Source organism: Archocentrus centrarchus, chromosome 16, assembly GCF_007364275.1.
Source record: "Archocentrus centrarchus isolate MPI-CPG fArcCen1 chromosome 16, fArcCen1, whole genome shotgun sequence".
NCBI lineage: Eukaryota > Metazoa > Chordata > Actinopteri > Cichliformes > Cichlidae > Archocentrus > Archocentrus centrarchus.
Window position 1 is genome coordinate 35598408 of NC_044361.1, and position 17917 is coordinate 35616324.

At 42.4% G+C, this 17917-nt stretch overlaps 1 protein-coding gene across 1 annotated transcript in view; it reads left to right on the forward strand.

The window, feature by feature from the left end:
- LOC115794238 (NACHT, LRR and PYD domains-containing protein 12-like) overlaps window positions 1-17917 on the forward strand; it is a 64664-nt gene that overhangs the window by 20073 nt on the left and 26674 nt on the right. The window contains exon 8 of the mRNA XM_030749613.1: window positions 804-977. Within this exon, the coding sequence (XP_030605473.1) occupies window positions 804-977 (174 nt within the window). The remainder of the gene's footprint in view (window positions 1-803; window positions 978-17917) is intronic.

A 17917-nucleotide genomic window follows, 5' to 3' on the forward strand; every position in this document is an offset into this window, starting at 1 on the left:
TTGTCTGAAATGAAGTGTGTTTTGATGAAAGGCGAGTGTGTCAGTGATGGTGATAAATGCCTTATTTCAGACACACAGGTCCAGCTCAGAACAAAAAGAAAAGTGTAAAAAGCAGCAGAAAGATGTTTGTGTCCTCATGTTTCCACAAACAAGACCAATATCTGCTGTCACTGTGAGCATGCTCAGTTAAGGCCGTTATGAGCACATCTTTAGAATCAGTTAGTCGACATCAATTTGGACATAAATTCCTCCACACAGCATGAAATGCACAAACATGACTGGTCACAAACACGTGGCTGCACTTGTCCATCTTGGAAGCTTGAGCCAAATCCTGAATGCATCATTGTGTCTAACCTGAGGCTTTTTCATTGTTGCTAAACTAGAAGCGCTCCACACATAGACTGTATAAAGAGGATGAAGGCAGGCTCTAAACAGCCATTTGATCATCTGTTCTAGGGATGGACATGATTTTTACTATAATATTCATCAATATATTATATTATTGACTTTAGCAGACCCTGAGCACCTGCTACAAGCTGCTGTTTGAGATCAGAGCTGCAACGATTCATCGAGTAACTCCAGTAATTCCATGATAAAAAATCCTCGACAGAATTTGTTGCTTCGATGCTTCGTTTAAACTCTGCAGCGCTCAGGTGTCTCAGGTGCAGAGCAAAGAGGCGGAGCCGTTACTGAGACCGTGAGCTCAGGTGGAGCCAAAGAAAATGTTTTTCTAGCATCCTAAACAGCAGCACTTGTTCCTTGATCATCAGTGATTTGATCTCTTTGTTTTATTCTTTGTTCAGATTGCAGAGCTGCAGCCTGTCAGAGATCAGCTGTGTGTCTCTGAGCTCAGCTCTGAAGTCCAACCCCTCCCATCTGAGAGAGCTGAACCTGAGTAACAACAATCTGCAGGATTCAGGAGTGAAGCAGCTGTGTGGTTTTCTGGAGAGTCCAGAATGTAGACTGCAGACTCTGAGGTCAGTTCACTGACTGTGTTTCTATTCTCTGTCTTATCTGCTTATTTACCAAGTGAACTTCATTTGTCTTCAGACATAACTTCCCTTCAACATGGAAATTTCTTCTTCTTCATCTTTTTTCTTGTCTGAAATGAAATGTGTTTTGATGAAAGGCGAGTGTGTCAGTGATGGTGATAAATCAACATATAAATCAAAATATATCAATATTCAATCATTCCATCAACATATAAATCATTCTTATAACCAAAAGAAAAATCATGAATGAAAAGGAGCAGAAAGAAGTATAAACTTATAATATCTGCCCTCATTCACACACACACAAACAGCATACCTCTCACGTTCAGTCTAAAAAAATGGTAAAATGAGACTCAAGAGAATTCAATAAATGAATAAAAGGTTGTAATGTTAGTTTAATATTACTAAAAAGTTTTAGAACATATCAATAAAAAATTGTTTTATTTTTATTTTATTTTAATATTATCAACTACAGTAACATCTCAGGTGTTACGGGTCAATTTTGACCCATATATATATATATATATATATATATATATATATATATATATATATATATATATATGGGTCAAAATTTCATTTCAGACATATATATATATATATATATATATATATATATATATATATTATGGGTGGGTGTCGATTAAAAAAATTAATCTAATTAATTAGGAGCTTTGTAATTAATTAATCGAAATTAATTGCATTTTAATCACATTTAAATATTTAACATGATAAATATTAATTTAAGTTTGGTTGATGAATGAAACAATATAAATAAGCTTAAACTTCAAAATTTTGTTTATTTTCCCACCAGTCTACTACACAGACCAATGAAGGGCAGAAGTGCTCCTGAGATAAGCAAACACCTGAAATTAAAGTTAAGCATCATAACTGGATAGTTTTATTCAACATTAATGTCTCACTTGTTATAGTTGGAAATTAATCATTCACTCAGCTGTATTCCTTGATGTTGAAATGTGTTATGCTTGTTTTAACAGCTTGTTTTGAATTAAAGATTTAAAATTGAACCACAAAAAGGAGAAAAAGTTCGTTCTCTGTTTAACCAGCTGCTTTACACAGCTGTGCTTCTCACTGTCACGGTTGCTAGGCGACATGAGCTACGAAGAGGTGAGGGCAGGTGACGCTGATATGAAGGCTAGCCCTTCCAATTTCACAGCCTTTGCAGTCGTGGGTCCTTTGAAGGATGTCGCCCCTGAATTTGGACACAGCTCATCATTCTTATCACATTGTGCGTCAATATAATCTGTATGCCTGGAACTTGTGAAGTCAGAAACGTTCCACCGTGCAAAGTGCGATTATATTGCATTAAAATTTTTACTTCGTTATTTTCCCCGTGATTAATTAATCGAAATTAAAGCGTTAAAGTCCCACCCCTAAAATTTACTTCTAGACAAATCCTAAAAAGTTTGCTTTTCCTTTCAAAAATAGAACATCAATCCAAATATAAACTAAAAGCAGAACAAGTATCTCATCAACAATGTTACTGCCTGTAAAAGCTCAGTATGAAGAAAGTGGAGCCTTGTCTTTGACCTGCTAAATTTCAGGGGGCAGCCAGGGTTTGGTTTTGGGTTTGTGCCCATCATGGCAGATTTGCTCCTGAGAAGTCCTTCTATAGGGTCAAAGGTGGTAAAGAAATTACTGCGCATGATATTGTGAGCTCAGAGTCCAGTGGTCATATTAAGGGTCACATTTTTCTTGGTTTTTCTCAGGTATGGCACTCGCAGGTTTGCCTGTGTAATTTACAATTTTACTGTGATTTTATCACAATTTTACAGTAATTATATTACATGGTTACTGTTACTTCATTTTTTTCCTGTCATAGAATTACAGTAAAACTTATTTCATTTTGCAGTAGTGTAAGAGTGTAAATTGTAATTGCAACAGGAATTGAACTTTGCATACTTTGGCTATTGCTAGCTGTTAAAAGTTAAAATGTCAACTTGTAACTTAATTTACCAAACTCTCAATAAATGTTAGTGATTTTTCTAATTTCAAGCAAATAAAAAAACAATATGTTTTAAAATTATTCTATTTAATTGTCAATTTCAATCCGACAAACTGAAACATAACAAAACATGTTTTGCAAAGGTAACATTTGCTTTTTTTTTTTTTTTCCCTCCTGCAGGCCCACCACCCGCAGGAGGTGTCGTAGGGGTCGGGTGCAGTGTGTGTCGGGCGGTGGCCGAGGGCGGAGGCCCTGGCGGACCGATCCCCGGCTATCGAAACTGGCTATTGGGACATGGAATGTCACCTCTCTGGTGGGGAAGGAGCCTGAGCTAGTGCGTGAGGTTGAGAGATACCAGCTAGATATAGTTGGGCTCACCTCAACGCATGGCCTGGGCTCTGGAACCAGTCTCCTGGAGAAGGGCTGGACTCTGTTCCAGTCTGGAGTTGCCCTCGGTGAGAGGCGGCGAGCTGGGGTGGGTATTCTTGTATCCCCCCGGCTTGCTGCCTGTACGTCGGAGTTTTCACCGGTGGACGAGAGGGTAGTTTCCCTGCGCCTTCGGGCTGGGGAACAGGTCCTGACTGTTGTTTGCGCTTATGCGCCGAATGACAGTTCAGGGTACCCACCGTTTTTGGAGTTGCTGGGTGGGGTGCTGGAGAGTGCTCCATCTGGTGACTCCATAGTCTTGCTGGGAGACTTCAACGCTCACGTGGGCAATGACAGTGAGACCTGGAGGGGCGTGATTGGGAGGAACGGCCTGCCCGATCTGAACCCGAATGGTGTTTTGTTATTGGACTTCTGTGCAAACCACAGTTTGTCCATAACGAACACCGTGTTCGAACACAAGGATGTCCATAAGTGCACATGGCACCAGGACACCCTAGGTCGCAGGTCGATGATCGATTTTGTAATCGTATCATCAGATCTGCGGCCGTATGTTCTGGACACTCGGGTGAAGAGAGGAGCTGAGCTGTCAACTGATCACCACCTGGTGGTGAGTTGGATCAGGTGGCGGGGGAAGATGCTGGACAGACCTGGCACACCTAAACGTATTGTGAGGGTGCGCTGGGAACGCCTGGCAGAAGCCCCAGTCCGGGAGATCTTCAACTCCCACCTCCGGCAGAACTTCGACAGCATTCCGAGGGAGGCTGAGGACATTGAGTCCGAATGGACCATGTTCCGCACCTCCATTGTTGAGGCTGCTGCTCAGAGCTGTGGCTGCAAGGTGGTTGGTGCCTGTCGTGGTGGTAACCCCCGAACCAGATGGTGGTCACCGGAGGTGAAGGGAGCCATCAAGCTGAAGAAAGAGTCTTATCGGGCTTGGTTAGCCTGTGGGACTCCGGAGGCAGCTGACAGGTATCGACAGGCCAAGCAGAATGCAGCTCGGGTAGTGGCCAAAGCAAAAACTCGAGTGTGGGAGGAGTTCGGTGAGGCTATGGAAAAAGACTTTCGGACGGCATCGAAGCGATTCTGGCAAACCGTCAGGCGACTCAGGAGGGGAAAGCAGTGCTTCACTCACACTGTTTATAGTGCGGGGGGGGTGCTGCTGACTTCAACTGAGGCTATAGTCGGACGGTGGAAGGAATACTTCGAGGACCTTCTGAATCCCACTGACACGCCTTCTGTAGTGGAAGCAGAGTCTGGGGATGAGGGGGATGACTTGACCATCACTGGGGGTGAGGTCACTGAGGTAGTTAAACAACTCCTTGGTGGCAGAGCCCCTGGGGTGGACGAGATTCGCCCTGAGTTCCTGAAGGCTCTGGATGTTGTAGGACTGTCTTGGTTGACACGCCTCTGCAACATCGCGTGGAGATCTGGGGCAGTGCCATTGGATTGGCAGACCGGGGTGGTGGTCCCCATCTTTAAGAAGGGAGACCGGAGGGTGTGCTCCAACTTTCGGGGTATCACACTACTCAGCCTCCCCGGTAAGGCCTATGCCAGGGTGCTGGAAAGGAGGGTGCGTCCGTTAGTCGAACCTCGGATTCAGGAGGAACAATGCGGTTTTCGTCCTGGTCGTGGAACGCTGGACCAGCTCTTTATCCTCTCAAGGATATTCGAGTGTGCGTGGGAGTTTGCCCAACCAGTCTACATGTGCTTTGTGGACTTGGAGAAGGCATTCGACCGTGTTCCTCGGGGTGTTCTTTGGGAGGTTCTGCGGGAGTATGGGGTGTCTGGCCCATTGTTGCGGGCCATTCAGTCCTTGTACAACCGCAGTGAGAGCTTGGTCCCTATAGCCGGTAATAAGTCGGATTCGTTTCCTGTGGGTGTTGGACTCTGTCAGGGCTGCCCTTTGTCACCGATTCTGTTCATAATTTTTATGGACAGAATTTCTAGGCGTAGCCAGGTGGCGGAAGGCTTCTTCCTTGGTGGCCTCAGAGTCTCATCTCTGCTTTTTGCAGATGATGCGGTTCTGTTGGCTTCATCAGGGGGGGGCCTCCAGCTCGCAGTGGAACGGTTCGCAGCCGAGTGTGAAGCGGCTGGCATGAGAATCAGCACCTCTAAGTCTGAGGCCATGGTCCTCAGCCGGAAAAGGGTGGAGTGCCATCTCCGGCTCAGGAACGAGTTCTTGCCTCAAGTGGAGGAGTTTAAGTATCTCGGGGTCTTGTTCACGAGTGATGGGAGAAGGGAGCGGGAGATCGACAGGCGGATCGGGGCTGCTTCTACAGTGATGCGGACGCTGCACCGGTCCGTCGTGGTGAAGAGGGAGCTTAGCGTAAAAGCGAAGCTCTCGATTTACCGGTCGATCTACGTTCCTACCCTCACCTATGGTCACGAGCTTTGGGTAGTGACCGAAAGAATAAGATCGCGAATACAAGCGGCAGAAATGAGTTTCCTTCGAAGGGTGGCTGGCCTTTCCCTTAGAGATAAGGTGAGGAGTGCGGCCATCCGGGAGGGGCTCAGAGTAGAGCCGCTGCTCCTCCACATCGAAAGGAGCCAGTTGAGGTGGCTCGGGCATCTGATTAGGATGCCTCCTGGCCGCCTCCTGGGTGAGGTGTTCCGGGCATGTCCCACCGGGAAGAGGCCCCGTGGTAGACCCAGGACACGCTGGAGAGATTATGTATCTCGGCTGGCCTGGGAACGCCTTGGGGTCCCTCCGGATGAGCTGGAGGAGGTGGCTGGGGAGAGGGAAGCCTGGGCTTCTCTGCTTAGGCTTCTGCCCCCGCGACCCGGCCCCGGATAAGCGGAAGAAAATGGATGGATGGAACATTTGCTTTTTACATACAAGTGAAAAAGCATAGACACCAAAGTGTAAAAATATACTGACATGAATTGACCAAAAAACATTATGAACTGATACATTTTCAAATGCATAACCCCCATGGCAATATTACATTATATATAACAAGTTAAATAACCTTTAAAATAAAAGTTCCAAAGGGTCAAAATTTCTAAAAAAAAAAAAAAACTGTCAAACAACGGTATAACAATGTTTTACAAGTTTTTCATGTAAAACCTCCAGTATCAAAACTCTAAATGTCTTTGTCCTTTTCCCCTTTTGAAGGAAGGAATCCAGCAATGTCAAATATTGAAGTTACATATTTTTGTAAATTTAGGAACCCTAACAGTAACATCTTTAACATTTGAGCTAGTTTAAAACTTAGTGAACAGCCAAACCAAACCAACATGAATGAGTGCTGAGTGGGGCTTAGTCCTGAACGCCTCCTGAAATCATCAAAGGGTGGCTGGAAGATAAAGAAAGGAAAAATGTTTTAACACATGAAATATACACATTTCACATTAAACTACATTTATGTCAGTTAAAGACAGACAGGAAGAGGAGGACAGATTTGGTGGACAGACATTCTTTCTCTGACCTTACCTCATTGTAGCTGTCCTCCTGTCTGTCTGTTAGAAATGGATAGGACAGATACAGAGACACAGAGGCAGAGAAAGAGAAAGAGGGAGAGACAGCCAGAAAAAGACAGAGACAGCCAGAGAGACAGGGAGAGAGAAACAGAGGGAGAGACAGACACATCCATGGACAGGAGGACAGATAAAGAAAAAAAAGCAAAGAGCACATACAGAGAACAGTATATGTGTAATCTTACCATTTTAGAAGTTCCTCTGGTAGTCCATGAACTTGCAGAGGAGAGTGGAGATATGTGGGTTCACTGCTGTCTTTTTCTTTTACACGAGTTGTCCTGTCATTTGTGAAATTACTTTTCCTTTTCCAGCTTTTGTTCCCCTTTCAGGGTTGAGGCCTGTGAATTACCTAAAACAGATGGGAGACATATAGCTCAGTGTTCAAAACTAACCTTTTCTTTCCTTTAAGTTACATATTGCCTTTTTAGATTAGATGCTTGTGAACTACCAAATATGTTTAACAAAGGCATTACTGAATTAGATCTCACCTTTGAAAAAACTCCAGTGTGCATGTTGCCTCCTCTGGATACTCAAGGTTAAAAACATAGAAGGTGGCAAAAAGTGCTGCGAGACCGGCCTGGAACGTAGGTTGAATGCCCTCACAAACAATTTCACCCTCGATGCTTATCATCCACTGATGAAGGGTAATGTTGTCTCCTGAAAAAATAACAATATTAACTGATATTAGTTTTCATTTTAATTTAACGTTCAGGTACAGAGACACATTTCTATAGACAGAGGGGAGGCAGATACATCCCTGTCTCAGTGACAGAGGGATGTATCTCCCTCCCCTCTGCAGATACAGTAAGATGGCAATATCCCACTGTATCTTCCACCCATTTGTCTATATACAGGGGGATGGGAGATACAATGAGACACCCTGAAGAGTACATTGTGCATATGTTGTACTTACTGAGGGCAATGAGTTGTGGACTTGGTGGCAGGTTGTGTGTTCCTAAAGATCTGCAGCTGTAGCACACCTCTGTAGCACATCACAACATAAGATTACCTAAGAAAAAACGTACAACAGTTGGATTTTATTTTTCATTCTTCCTCATTTGGTTGATGAAGGACCTTCAGCTGTTTCCCAGTAAAGGTTTTAAACTGGTTACAGGTGAAAGCGCTGCTGCTTTGGACACTAGAATAACGTCTCCTTTCTCTTCACCTGAGCTCAGGTCTCAGTAACGGCTCCGCCTTTTTATGCTTGCTGCGCAGTGTGCAGACAGACTGCACGTAAAACAGCTGCTGTTGTGTTTTAGTTGAAAAACTGGGGGCTGCATGAGTTTAATGCTGTAATGCATTTTATTCACAAGCATTACGTTTACGTTTCTACTGCAGCTCTATTTTTAGTCGCTAATCAGAAAGCATAAAAACATTTTGACGAGCCCCTCGGTGTTCGGCACCAAACGATCGCTAGTGCTAATAGCAAACTGTTGTTATAGCACCTGTCCTGGGGCCTATTCCAGGAAGCAGGTTTTGCTAAGAACTCTGGGTTTGTTTACCCTAAAATGAGAGAAACTCGGGTTTTCAGTTCCAGAAAGAGCTAACTCCAAGTCTGAGTCAGTTACCAGGGTAACAGACTCTGTGACCCTAACCTGGCAGGTTTTATCCAACAAACTCTGAGTGTCTCTCTGACTCCTCCCCTCCTGCTGCACCTGAACCACCTGTCTGACACTCCCATTCATTTCCTCCTTCATAACGTTGCTGCAAAGCGATCAGAGGAGCGAATTCATCTGCAGACGTTTATGTTTTTACAAGCACTGACATCCTAGTTAGACGTTAGTTCGTTATTTTTGTAACATGAAGCTTTTACAGTCGTTCACTCGTCAACAGGCTGTAAGGACGGAGACAGCGATGGTGTCATGGATTTTTAATGAGGCAGCTGCAGCTGTCAGACTGTCAGTCAGTTCCTGTGAAACATTTACTGTAGTTACTGCAGCATCACTGTTACATCAAACTGATCTGGATGAAGCTGCAGACACAGAACATACTGTGGATGGAAAAATGTCCGGATCAGAAGATGATGTGAATGTTTGAGTGAAGATGAGGCTGAAATATTTGAAGACTTGAAAACTGAACTAAATGGATTTAAAGTGACTTAAATGATGTCATTTTGAAGGTTACCTTGTCTGAAATTCAGAGTATGAATTTCCACATATTTGGATCAGGATCATGGATTCAGACGCGATAAGGTCCAGATCCAGTTCAAGCTCCAGTTATTTTGCAGCTCATCCAGTCTGGATCTGTTCATAATGGATTCATCTTCCCGACACGATCTGCATTCTTTAATTAAAATGTCTCATCCTCCCAAAATGCACTGAATTTTAAAATGTGTAAAGCTGAGACATTTATCATAACATGTTTGCCTTTACTGGCAAAACTTTACATTCATCATAGACTTGGATGCTCTGAATGTTTTCAGCTAAATATGAAACTATTACTGACCTCTGACCTTTAAAGGTAACTCAGTGAAACATTTCTGCTGTGGCTGTCAGAGAGCTGTCAGCTATCCGCTGATCTTAGATCAGATTAAAATGGTTAAACTGGAAACATTAAAGCAGTTTTTCTGTAAATCTCATTTCTATCCAGTAATGGCAGAAATAATAAATTTTTTGTTTTTAAACCATCAAAAGACTGAATGTATCTTATTTGGTGACGTTGCAACCACAGACATCAGTGCCCTGCCTTTTAAGTTAAACAAAACAGTTAGAAACCTCGGGGTAATATTTGATCAGGAGTTTAATTTTGATAAACAAATCAACTCTGTAGTCAAATCTAGTTTTTATCATCTGCATTTGCTGGCTAAAGTCAAATCTTTTGTAAACCGTACTGACTTAGAGAAGGCCATTCATGCATTCGTCAGTTCTAGACTTGATTATTGTAATGGTCTTTATATTGGTGTCCACCAGTCTTCCCTAAGACGACTTCAGCTTGTCCAGAATGCAGCTGCTCGCCTTTTAACCGGCACCTCTAGACGTGAGCACATTACCCCAGTTCTATTTTCTTTGCACTGGCTTCCTGTCCGTTTTAGAATTGAGTTTAAGATCTTAATGTTTGTTTTTAAAGCATTAAATGGGCTAGCCCCTCCATATTTATCTGAGCTTTTAAGTTTTCCTGTACATGGGTGATCTCTGAGGTCATCCAGTTACCTTTTATTAGACGTTCCAAGAACTAGGTTAAAACACTGGGGTGATCGGGCCTTTTCAGTGGCAGCACCCCGACTCTGGAACAACCTCCCGTTAGATCTTCGATTAACTTCTGGCCAGATAAATTTTAAATCTAAGCTTAAGACTTATCTTTTTAGACAGGCTTTTAATACTATGTAGTGGAATGGCATTTTTTTTGGTGTTTTTTTGTTTTTGTTTGTGATGTAATTTTTATTGTATCTTTCTTTGATGCAATTTTTACTGTAAAGTGCTCTGGTCACCTTAGTTGGTTGTTGTTGAGCGCTATATAAATTAATAAATCAATCAATCAATCAATCAATAATGAAATCCTCAATTAAATAAATGAATAAAGTGAGGGTGCTATTCCATCAGTAGATTCCATTTTTACTGTACAATTATTTAAACAAATAACCATAAACTGAACTGTCATAAACTGCAGCAAAAACAGTTTTCATTAAACTCCGGGCTCTGCTGCTGTCTCAGTCTCTCACACACAGGTCGGTCAGTAAACTCAGTCTGAGCTGTTTCTCCACAGTTTTATCTTCACTTTCTGTCTCCTGCAGTTTGTCTGTCAGGCTGAATAATTAGATTTTATAAATCAAATGTAAAATTAGGATTCAGCTTCATCTGATGGAGATTCAAGTTGTGTGAATGATGACAGCAGACATTTAAAAAATGATATATTTGATAAAAACTTTTATTATGATGATGATGTCAGAGTGGGTCAGGCTGATTAAAGTGACTCGTGATGCTCCACACTGACACGTGCGATCCTCCATCCATCGGATTAAAATGGAGGCTCCGCCCTTTATTTACCCGTTGCCATGGTGAATCCTGGTATCAGAGCTCCATTGATGATGGCTTTCTTTCCTTACTCACGCACGCGCTAAATCAGGGTGAACATACTCAGAGTTGATTGAACTAACCCTGATCAGCTGTTCTGAAACAGGAAACTCAGAGTTGCCGATCACAGAGTTGATCAACTCAGAGTAGGTTTATAAACTCAGAGTTTGTTGAACATGCTTTTTGGAATAGGCCCCTGGTGGCTACAGCTGAAGTAAGGAAATAATTCTCTGCACAACACGCACGCGTGCACACACACAGCACAGAGCAGTGGGGGCGTGGAAAAACTAGCTAGCGATGATCCACTCGTGTAAAGGGTCGTTTTCAGTGTTGCCAAGTCCGCTTATTATAAGCGACTTTGGGCTTGTTTTTTTCTAAAGTCACTTGCAAATCTCGTGAGTCGCGGGGTGCGGTTTTAGGTCACTTTAAATCCATTTAGTTCAGTTTTCAACTCCTTAAATATCTCTCGGCGCCCTATAATAAAGCAAAAGACGAATGGTAGGTAGTTTGTCCCTTCCAAGCCCCCATTTCCTGTTTATCGCTCCTGCACAAGTTGACCAGGCGCACACCCAAACAAACACTCATAACAGCCCAGTATGAGGAGGCAGCGCAAGAATGAACTCCAGTAAGCGGGGAAAATATAGAAAAAAATATAATAAAGAGTGTGAGAAAGAGAGTGCACTTACAGAATGGATCCGAGCTCCGATGGGAGACAGTGGCGCTAAAAGTGGGTATGCACTATATTCAGTGCATAAGGGCGCCGCACAAGAGGGGGGGGGGCCCAAACGATGTGACGAAATTACTTCTCTAGTCGGCATTTTCTGTATTTAACAGCTGTGCATATGAAATGATCATTAACAGAGGAACGGCACTGATTAGGCATCCCTGTGCTCCTTCACCCCCCCACACTGAAAATGAAGTGAGCTATACTACTATAGAGCTATACTGTTTAAACTCAGCCTCAGTTTTACACAGTGTTGTGGGTTGCCAGTTGGGCTTCTTTTGGGCTTGTCTTCATAGAGCTGGTTGCTTGTTTCTGTCGCGAAATATGGCAACTCTGGTCGTTTTTTCCAAATGATGGAAATCCGCCACAGCGACAGAGTACTTTAATGTCGCTAATGTGGATGAAATGCTCCGCATGGAGACACCTGAGCTGCAGAGTTAAAAACATCAAAGCAACAAATTTGTGTCGAGGATTTTTAATAATCGAACTATTTGAGTTATTCGTTGCAGCCCTAAAATTTGTATTCAATTTTCAGTTTGTGTATCAAAATACATGAAGGTTATCTACTTTTTCATGTTGGGACTTTTTTGTTAAATTAGAAGCCTGAAATTTTCATTTGATCATTTTTCCTCTTACTTCTCCTCCGTTCATGCCGGCTGTCATTTCCATTTCTGTAGCCGCGAAATCAAGAGCACGCACGACCATAGTGAGAACAAATGTGCACATTGTTAATGAAACTGCCCCTGCTCTGTGGTAGATTGCAAATTGCGGTGAAATGATACAGGTGCAAGCGGCGATAATAGCAGCCTCAGCAAGGCGCATCGCCCGGCGATCAACCGCTAGCTAGAAGACTGTGACAGAAGCGAGAGTAGCTCACCATATATTATTTTTTTTTTTTTTTGCCCACTAACAGACACAAAACTGCAATAAAAATGTTAAATCCTGAGAAAATACTTACCCGGTGAAAATCCTTGTTGGTCCCGCTCTCTAGCCCGTGAACATTCGCCTCCAGCCGATAAATATCCCACTATGCAACTGTATATTTAAAATTTACAGCACAGCTATGCACGTAATCCAGCGGTCCAATTAAATTCGAGATTCTTTTCTGAGGCATTTCTGTTTACAGCAAAGAGCTGTATTTTCAAAATACAGCCGCCTTACTGTATTATCATGCTGTAGTTTTTACAGCCATTCGTTACAGTGTAGGTTGAACATCAGTGGAAGCAAGCTTGTCAGATTTTGCTCCAGTATCTCTGCTGTCAGATCTAAAGACTCTTGATATCATTGGAAAGGTCTGAAGTGGTGTTGTTGTCCAGAAAACATTTCTGCCTGTTGACGTGTCTCACATACTATCAGCAGCCTCATTGATGGATCTGTACACTCCAGCAAGAAGAAGAGCACCAAACATCCAAGTACTCATCATTCCAAATGTGCACTTTTTCCCTTCAAGGTTTGTCACAGCAATGATGACTTATTCTTGTCACAGCAAACGTTTCCATCCCAGCAGTCATTTTGATGACATCTGAAGCAGCTGCCCTGCCATGTAAGCCAAGAGGTTGTACTCCAAGAGATGTTACCACTTCTTGATTTGTACGTTTCAGCAGGAGCAGCTTCAGCACTTGTGACCTCCTCATCAGACTCATCAGATGTGTCTGTGTCCTCTGGTTGATACTCAGTATTGTCCTCCTCATCAGAAACTGGCTCATCTTCATCACTGTGGTGCTCTGTGTCTTCTGCCTCATCTTCAGCAAAGATATGATCCAGAGCTTGGCTTATTCTAAATCTTTTTCTCATTTTGGCAAACTGGAGATGTGGCCTCTGCAAGTAACACTTGCTCTATACATGTGTGTACATGTCTGTATCAGGGTTATTATAGTTATTGAAAACGAACGAAATAACGAAAAGTGAAATTGAAAAAACATTGTCATTAACTGAAATAAATAAAAACTATAATTAAAAGGAAAAAACGAGAACTAATTAAAACTGAATTGTGAGTTTACAAAACTAACTAAAACTAACTGAAATTATCGATAAAATGACTTTCATTTACTTGTTTGTTTGTTTTGTTTGTTTGTTTTTAAGCCTTGTGGATTGATATGAAATCATTTTTTCCGCTCTCCGAGTTTAAGCTGGGAGCACCACAGGACAACTGTGTGAGTGCGCATGTGCGTGCGCTCACCGCGCTGGTCCACAAAGTAATGGCTGCGGTCTGCCGAGAAAGCGGCAGAGTCCCGTATGGAGGTTCTTTGAGTACAAACACCTGCACATGACCACAAGGTAATTAACACACACAATCCAGCTACACAAGCATAAATGTGGACATGAGGTCGACAACTTCCATAGGTTATATACAGAGGCTGCAAAGACCCTGCAAGTCTAATCAGCAGCATCTAACCAAGCTAGCTCCAAAACAGAAGCAGCATCAGGTGGTGAGAACATCAGGATGCAGCTGGATTTGAACTTTGACTCCTTCAAAGAGTTTGTTTTTGTCAAACACCACATGTAGGCGTTATTAATCTGCTGCACTGATGCTGAACTTTATTGTGGAGTTTATTGTAGAATTTGTTGAGTTTGGGAGTTCATGTTTTTCTTTGTTTCTCCCTGTTGATGTTCATGTGTGTCCTTAATATTGCACACATTTAGCATGTCTTGTGAACAGTTGGTTGTTGAATACATTTCTTTAAACGGTATCTTTTGTCAAGTTTTCATTACACAATAGTCACTTTTGCGCCTTGAATCTTGCACCTGATTAGGTATGAAAATACTAAAACTAATACTGAAACTAACTGAAACTAACTAAAACTAAGCATGAAACCAAAAATAAAAACTAATAAAAACGAGCAAAACCACTCTGAAAACTAATTAAAACTAACTGAGTTACAGAAAAAAAAGTAAAAACTAACTAAAACTAAACTATAATGTAAAATCCAAAACTATTATAACCCTGGTCTGTACATGTCTGTGCCCATCTGGATGATCTAATCAGTCTTTGGAAGCAGAGTATGAGAGGCTGTCAATACCAGCAGTAGGGATAAAGGGGGATGTTTGTCCAGGGAAGGAGGTAAACAGGGAAGCTCCTAACTTCTCTCTGACAGTGTCAGTGAGGTCACAGTGTGTTTATGATTTCAGTTCTGACACAAATTATTGTTTTATAATCTCATTACAACTGAGTCAAAGCTGACCCTAACACCACAAAGGTCATTATTTTCATCAGAGCATTTTAAAATTTAATGAAATTGATTTTTTTGTTTTGTTTTGTTTAAATAAAGGTTCCTGACAAAGCCAAACAGCCTTGATGCAATAAACAGATTTAAATGGTGCTTTTATCCATTTAAAACCTGAAAACGGGTCGGTGCTGACCCTAGCACTAGAGGAAGGTTAAGGCCATTATGAGCACATCTTCAGAAACATCCAACTTCAACTGTTAGGCAGGGAGAATGCACAGCAGAACTTGTTATTGCCGAATTAGTAATCCACAGACAAAGGTTTGGGCCTGCCCCCTCTGCAGAGAAGTCCTGGTGCGGGGAAGAAGCCCCTGAAATTCTCGTCCGATGCTTCTGCACATCATCTTTAATAGCTTAATCCTAAGACACATCCTAGTTTTCAAACCTCATCATGACTAACTATCACCCCACCGTTCATATCCAATTATGGTGTTTGACTTAGACATTACTTTATTTCTGTTAACATACTGTCTTTTAGGTTCTTTCCACTCTGGGATATTTTTTTGATATGTTTTCAACTTTGCTCTACTCGTCTCTAGCAACATTTTCGAGTTCCTCATTTTACCCTTAGCTCAGGGACTTCACAAGATTTCACAATACATAGCTTCAAATCATTTCTGTGTTACACACGCACTTATCTTTTGATTCTACATCATATAAATTATCCTTTAACTATTCTATAAATCTGAATTATGATTGTCCACACAGTACCGGGCATAGGCTATCGGGTAACCAAGATCTCAACTCACTTGACAGTGTGAATACAAAGTATTCCAACATTAAGCTCGTGCAGCCCCCAGTTTTCAACAAAAAGACTGATAACAGCACCAAAGATGTTGACGTCAGTTTAACGTGAGTCTGTCTACAATCACACGGTGCAGAGCAAAGAGGCGGAGCCGTTACTGAGACCGTGAGCTCAGGTGGAGCCAATGAAAACGTTTTTCTAGCATCCTAAACAGCAGCACTTGTTCCTGTAACCACCATTAAACCTTTACTGGGAAACAGCTGGAGCTCCTTCATGATCCACCTGATCAACAAACTGCAGCCTGAAGAAAAGAACACACACACACACACACACACACACACACACACACACACACACACACACACACACACACACACACACACACACACACACACACACAGAGTTGTAACCTGCTCTAACATGTGCAGCTGAGCCAGTTTATTTTTTCTGCTAGTTTTATTTTTCTGTGTAGTTCTCACTGACCTGTTGTAGCAGCTTTTGTGGTTGGATGTGTTGTGATACACAGAGATACAGAGATGGCAGCATCTGAACAGGGACTCAAACCGGGAACCTGCAGGTCACTAGTCGGCTGCTCAAACCTCCAGTCTTCATCTCAACAAAGTCGCCCACCAATAATTTTTAGCTGCCCACCCAAACATAGCAGTCTAGATCCGGCCCTGCTTGGATGAGGCTCTCTGAGGACGGCTGTTGCACAAATGAGTGTGAAAGGCAGAATGACAGAATGGCTCTGAGTTTGAAAGGACAGGAAACAGGAAGTGATGCGGTCACAAAGGTGGGTAAGATTACTGGAACAGCTGATGAGGACAGAATTGAGTTTGACGGTGTGGGAAAGAGGAAATGATGGAAAGAAGAGAGAAGCAGCCCAATGACAGGAATGCAGGTCAGCAGGTAGATCTTCATGATTGAACTGAGCCAAAAACTTCATCTGGATGCTGTGTGTAGAAAGCTGACATGATTATGATTCACAGTATCAGAAGGACAAATTCATGCTGCTCATTGATAGAAAAGCTCATTGATTAGGTCATAACTGAAAACTCCAAAAACACAACGTCTAATTTTCGCAGAGATTTATTTGAGCCGCCATTTTCCCAAAACAACAACAGAAACTCCCTCTCCACACAATCTCGCGAGAACAAAATAACTCCCAAATGATGTTAACAATCTTCCTCTCTCTTTAAAAAAAAAAAAAAAATAGAAAAACAATAAATGAGAGGTTCACCTTGACGGTTAAAAACAGTCACCAAGGACAAAAGTGTATCTGAACACAGTAACATTTTTTTGTTTGTTTGTTTTGGTAAACAGATTAACATTATTGTAAACACGAACTGCAACCAAGTACAAACCACATACTGCATGTAGCATCACAGTACCCATACACCCTCATCCAGCGCCTTAAGAAGCACAAGTGGGGAAGCACCTCTCTTCGTCAAACAGTCAGCAAGCTGTGACTTAGCTTCTGACCAGCAAACCTCTTTGATTGTTTTTGCTTGCAAGAGTTCTTTAATGCTGCTGATTTCTAATCTGAGCCTCTTTTCAGTGACCTGTTTTGTAGACCTAAGTGCATCAAACAAGGAATGGTTATCTGTAACGCATATGAGCGGAATAGAGTTGGGATATGCTTTACCAGTGGTGAGCTCAGAGTAGAGCGTGGCCAAGAATATCGCATTGTCAATACCATCTGACATAGCAAGGGTTTCTCCTGCGAGTGTACTTCTTACCACACGCCTGATCTTTTTAGACTGCCAAAACAAAGGGGAAATTTTCCCTGTCTTTCCAATGAGAGCAATTAAAGCCCCTCCCTGTGTACCTCCATCTGGAAGATTACCCAGAGAGGCATCACTGAACACGACTAAGCTCAAATCACTACTGTTGCCCAAATGTTGAAACTTTAGTGTGACTGTCTCTGACTTAAGTATGCGATAGTGGTGGGCGGATCGATCCAAAATATTGATAGTATCGATACAATGCTGGTATTGGTATCGAACAATACTAGCATGATAAGATCGATACTTTAGTTTGTTTGTCTCCTGTAAGTTCAGTGTGTTGCTCCTGTTCATCAGAGAGCAGATATGTCTGTGCAAACACAGCTCCTCTCATGCAGGCACTCTTTGCTCCGCCCCCTCCTCTCCGAGTCTCTGCACTGCTGTGATTAGTTGTCTGCTGACTCGTGACTCAGCGGCATTGAGCAGTCGTGACGGCTGCAGTGAATGAGAACGCGGAGCGACGTGCAGATGTACTTTACAGCTGTAAATGAAACTAGTGTAAATAGTGATGTGTTTTGGGAGGAAATTCTCTACTGTGCGAACACCATGGACTTATTTAAAGACGTGAAAGAGCACGAAAAAGAAAAATATTTGTTCCCAAGGAGCAG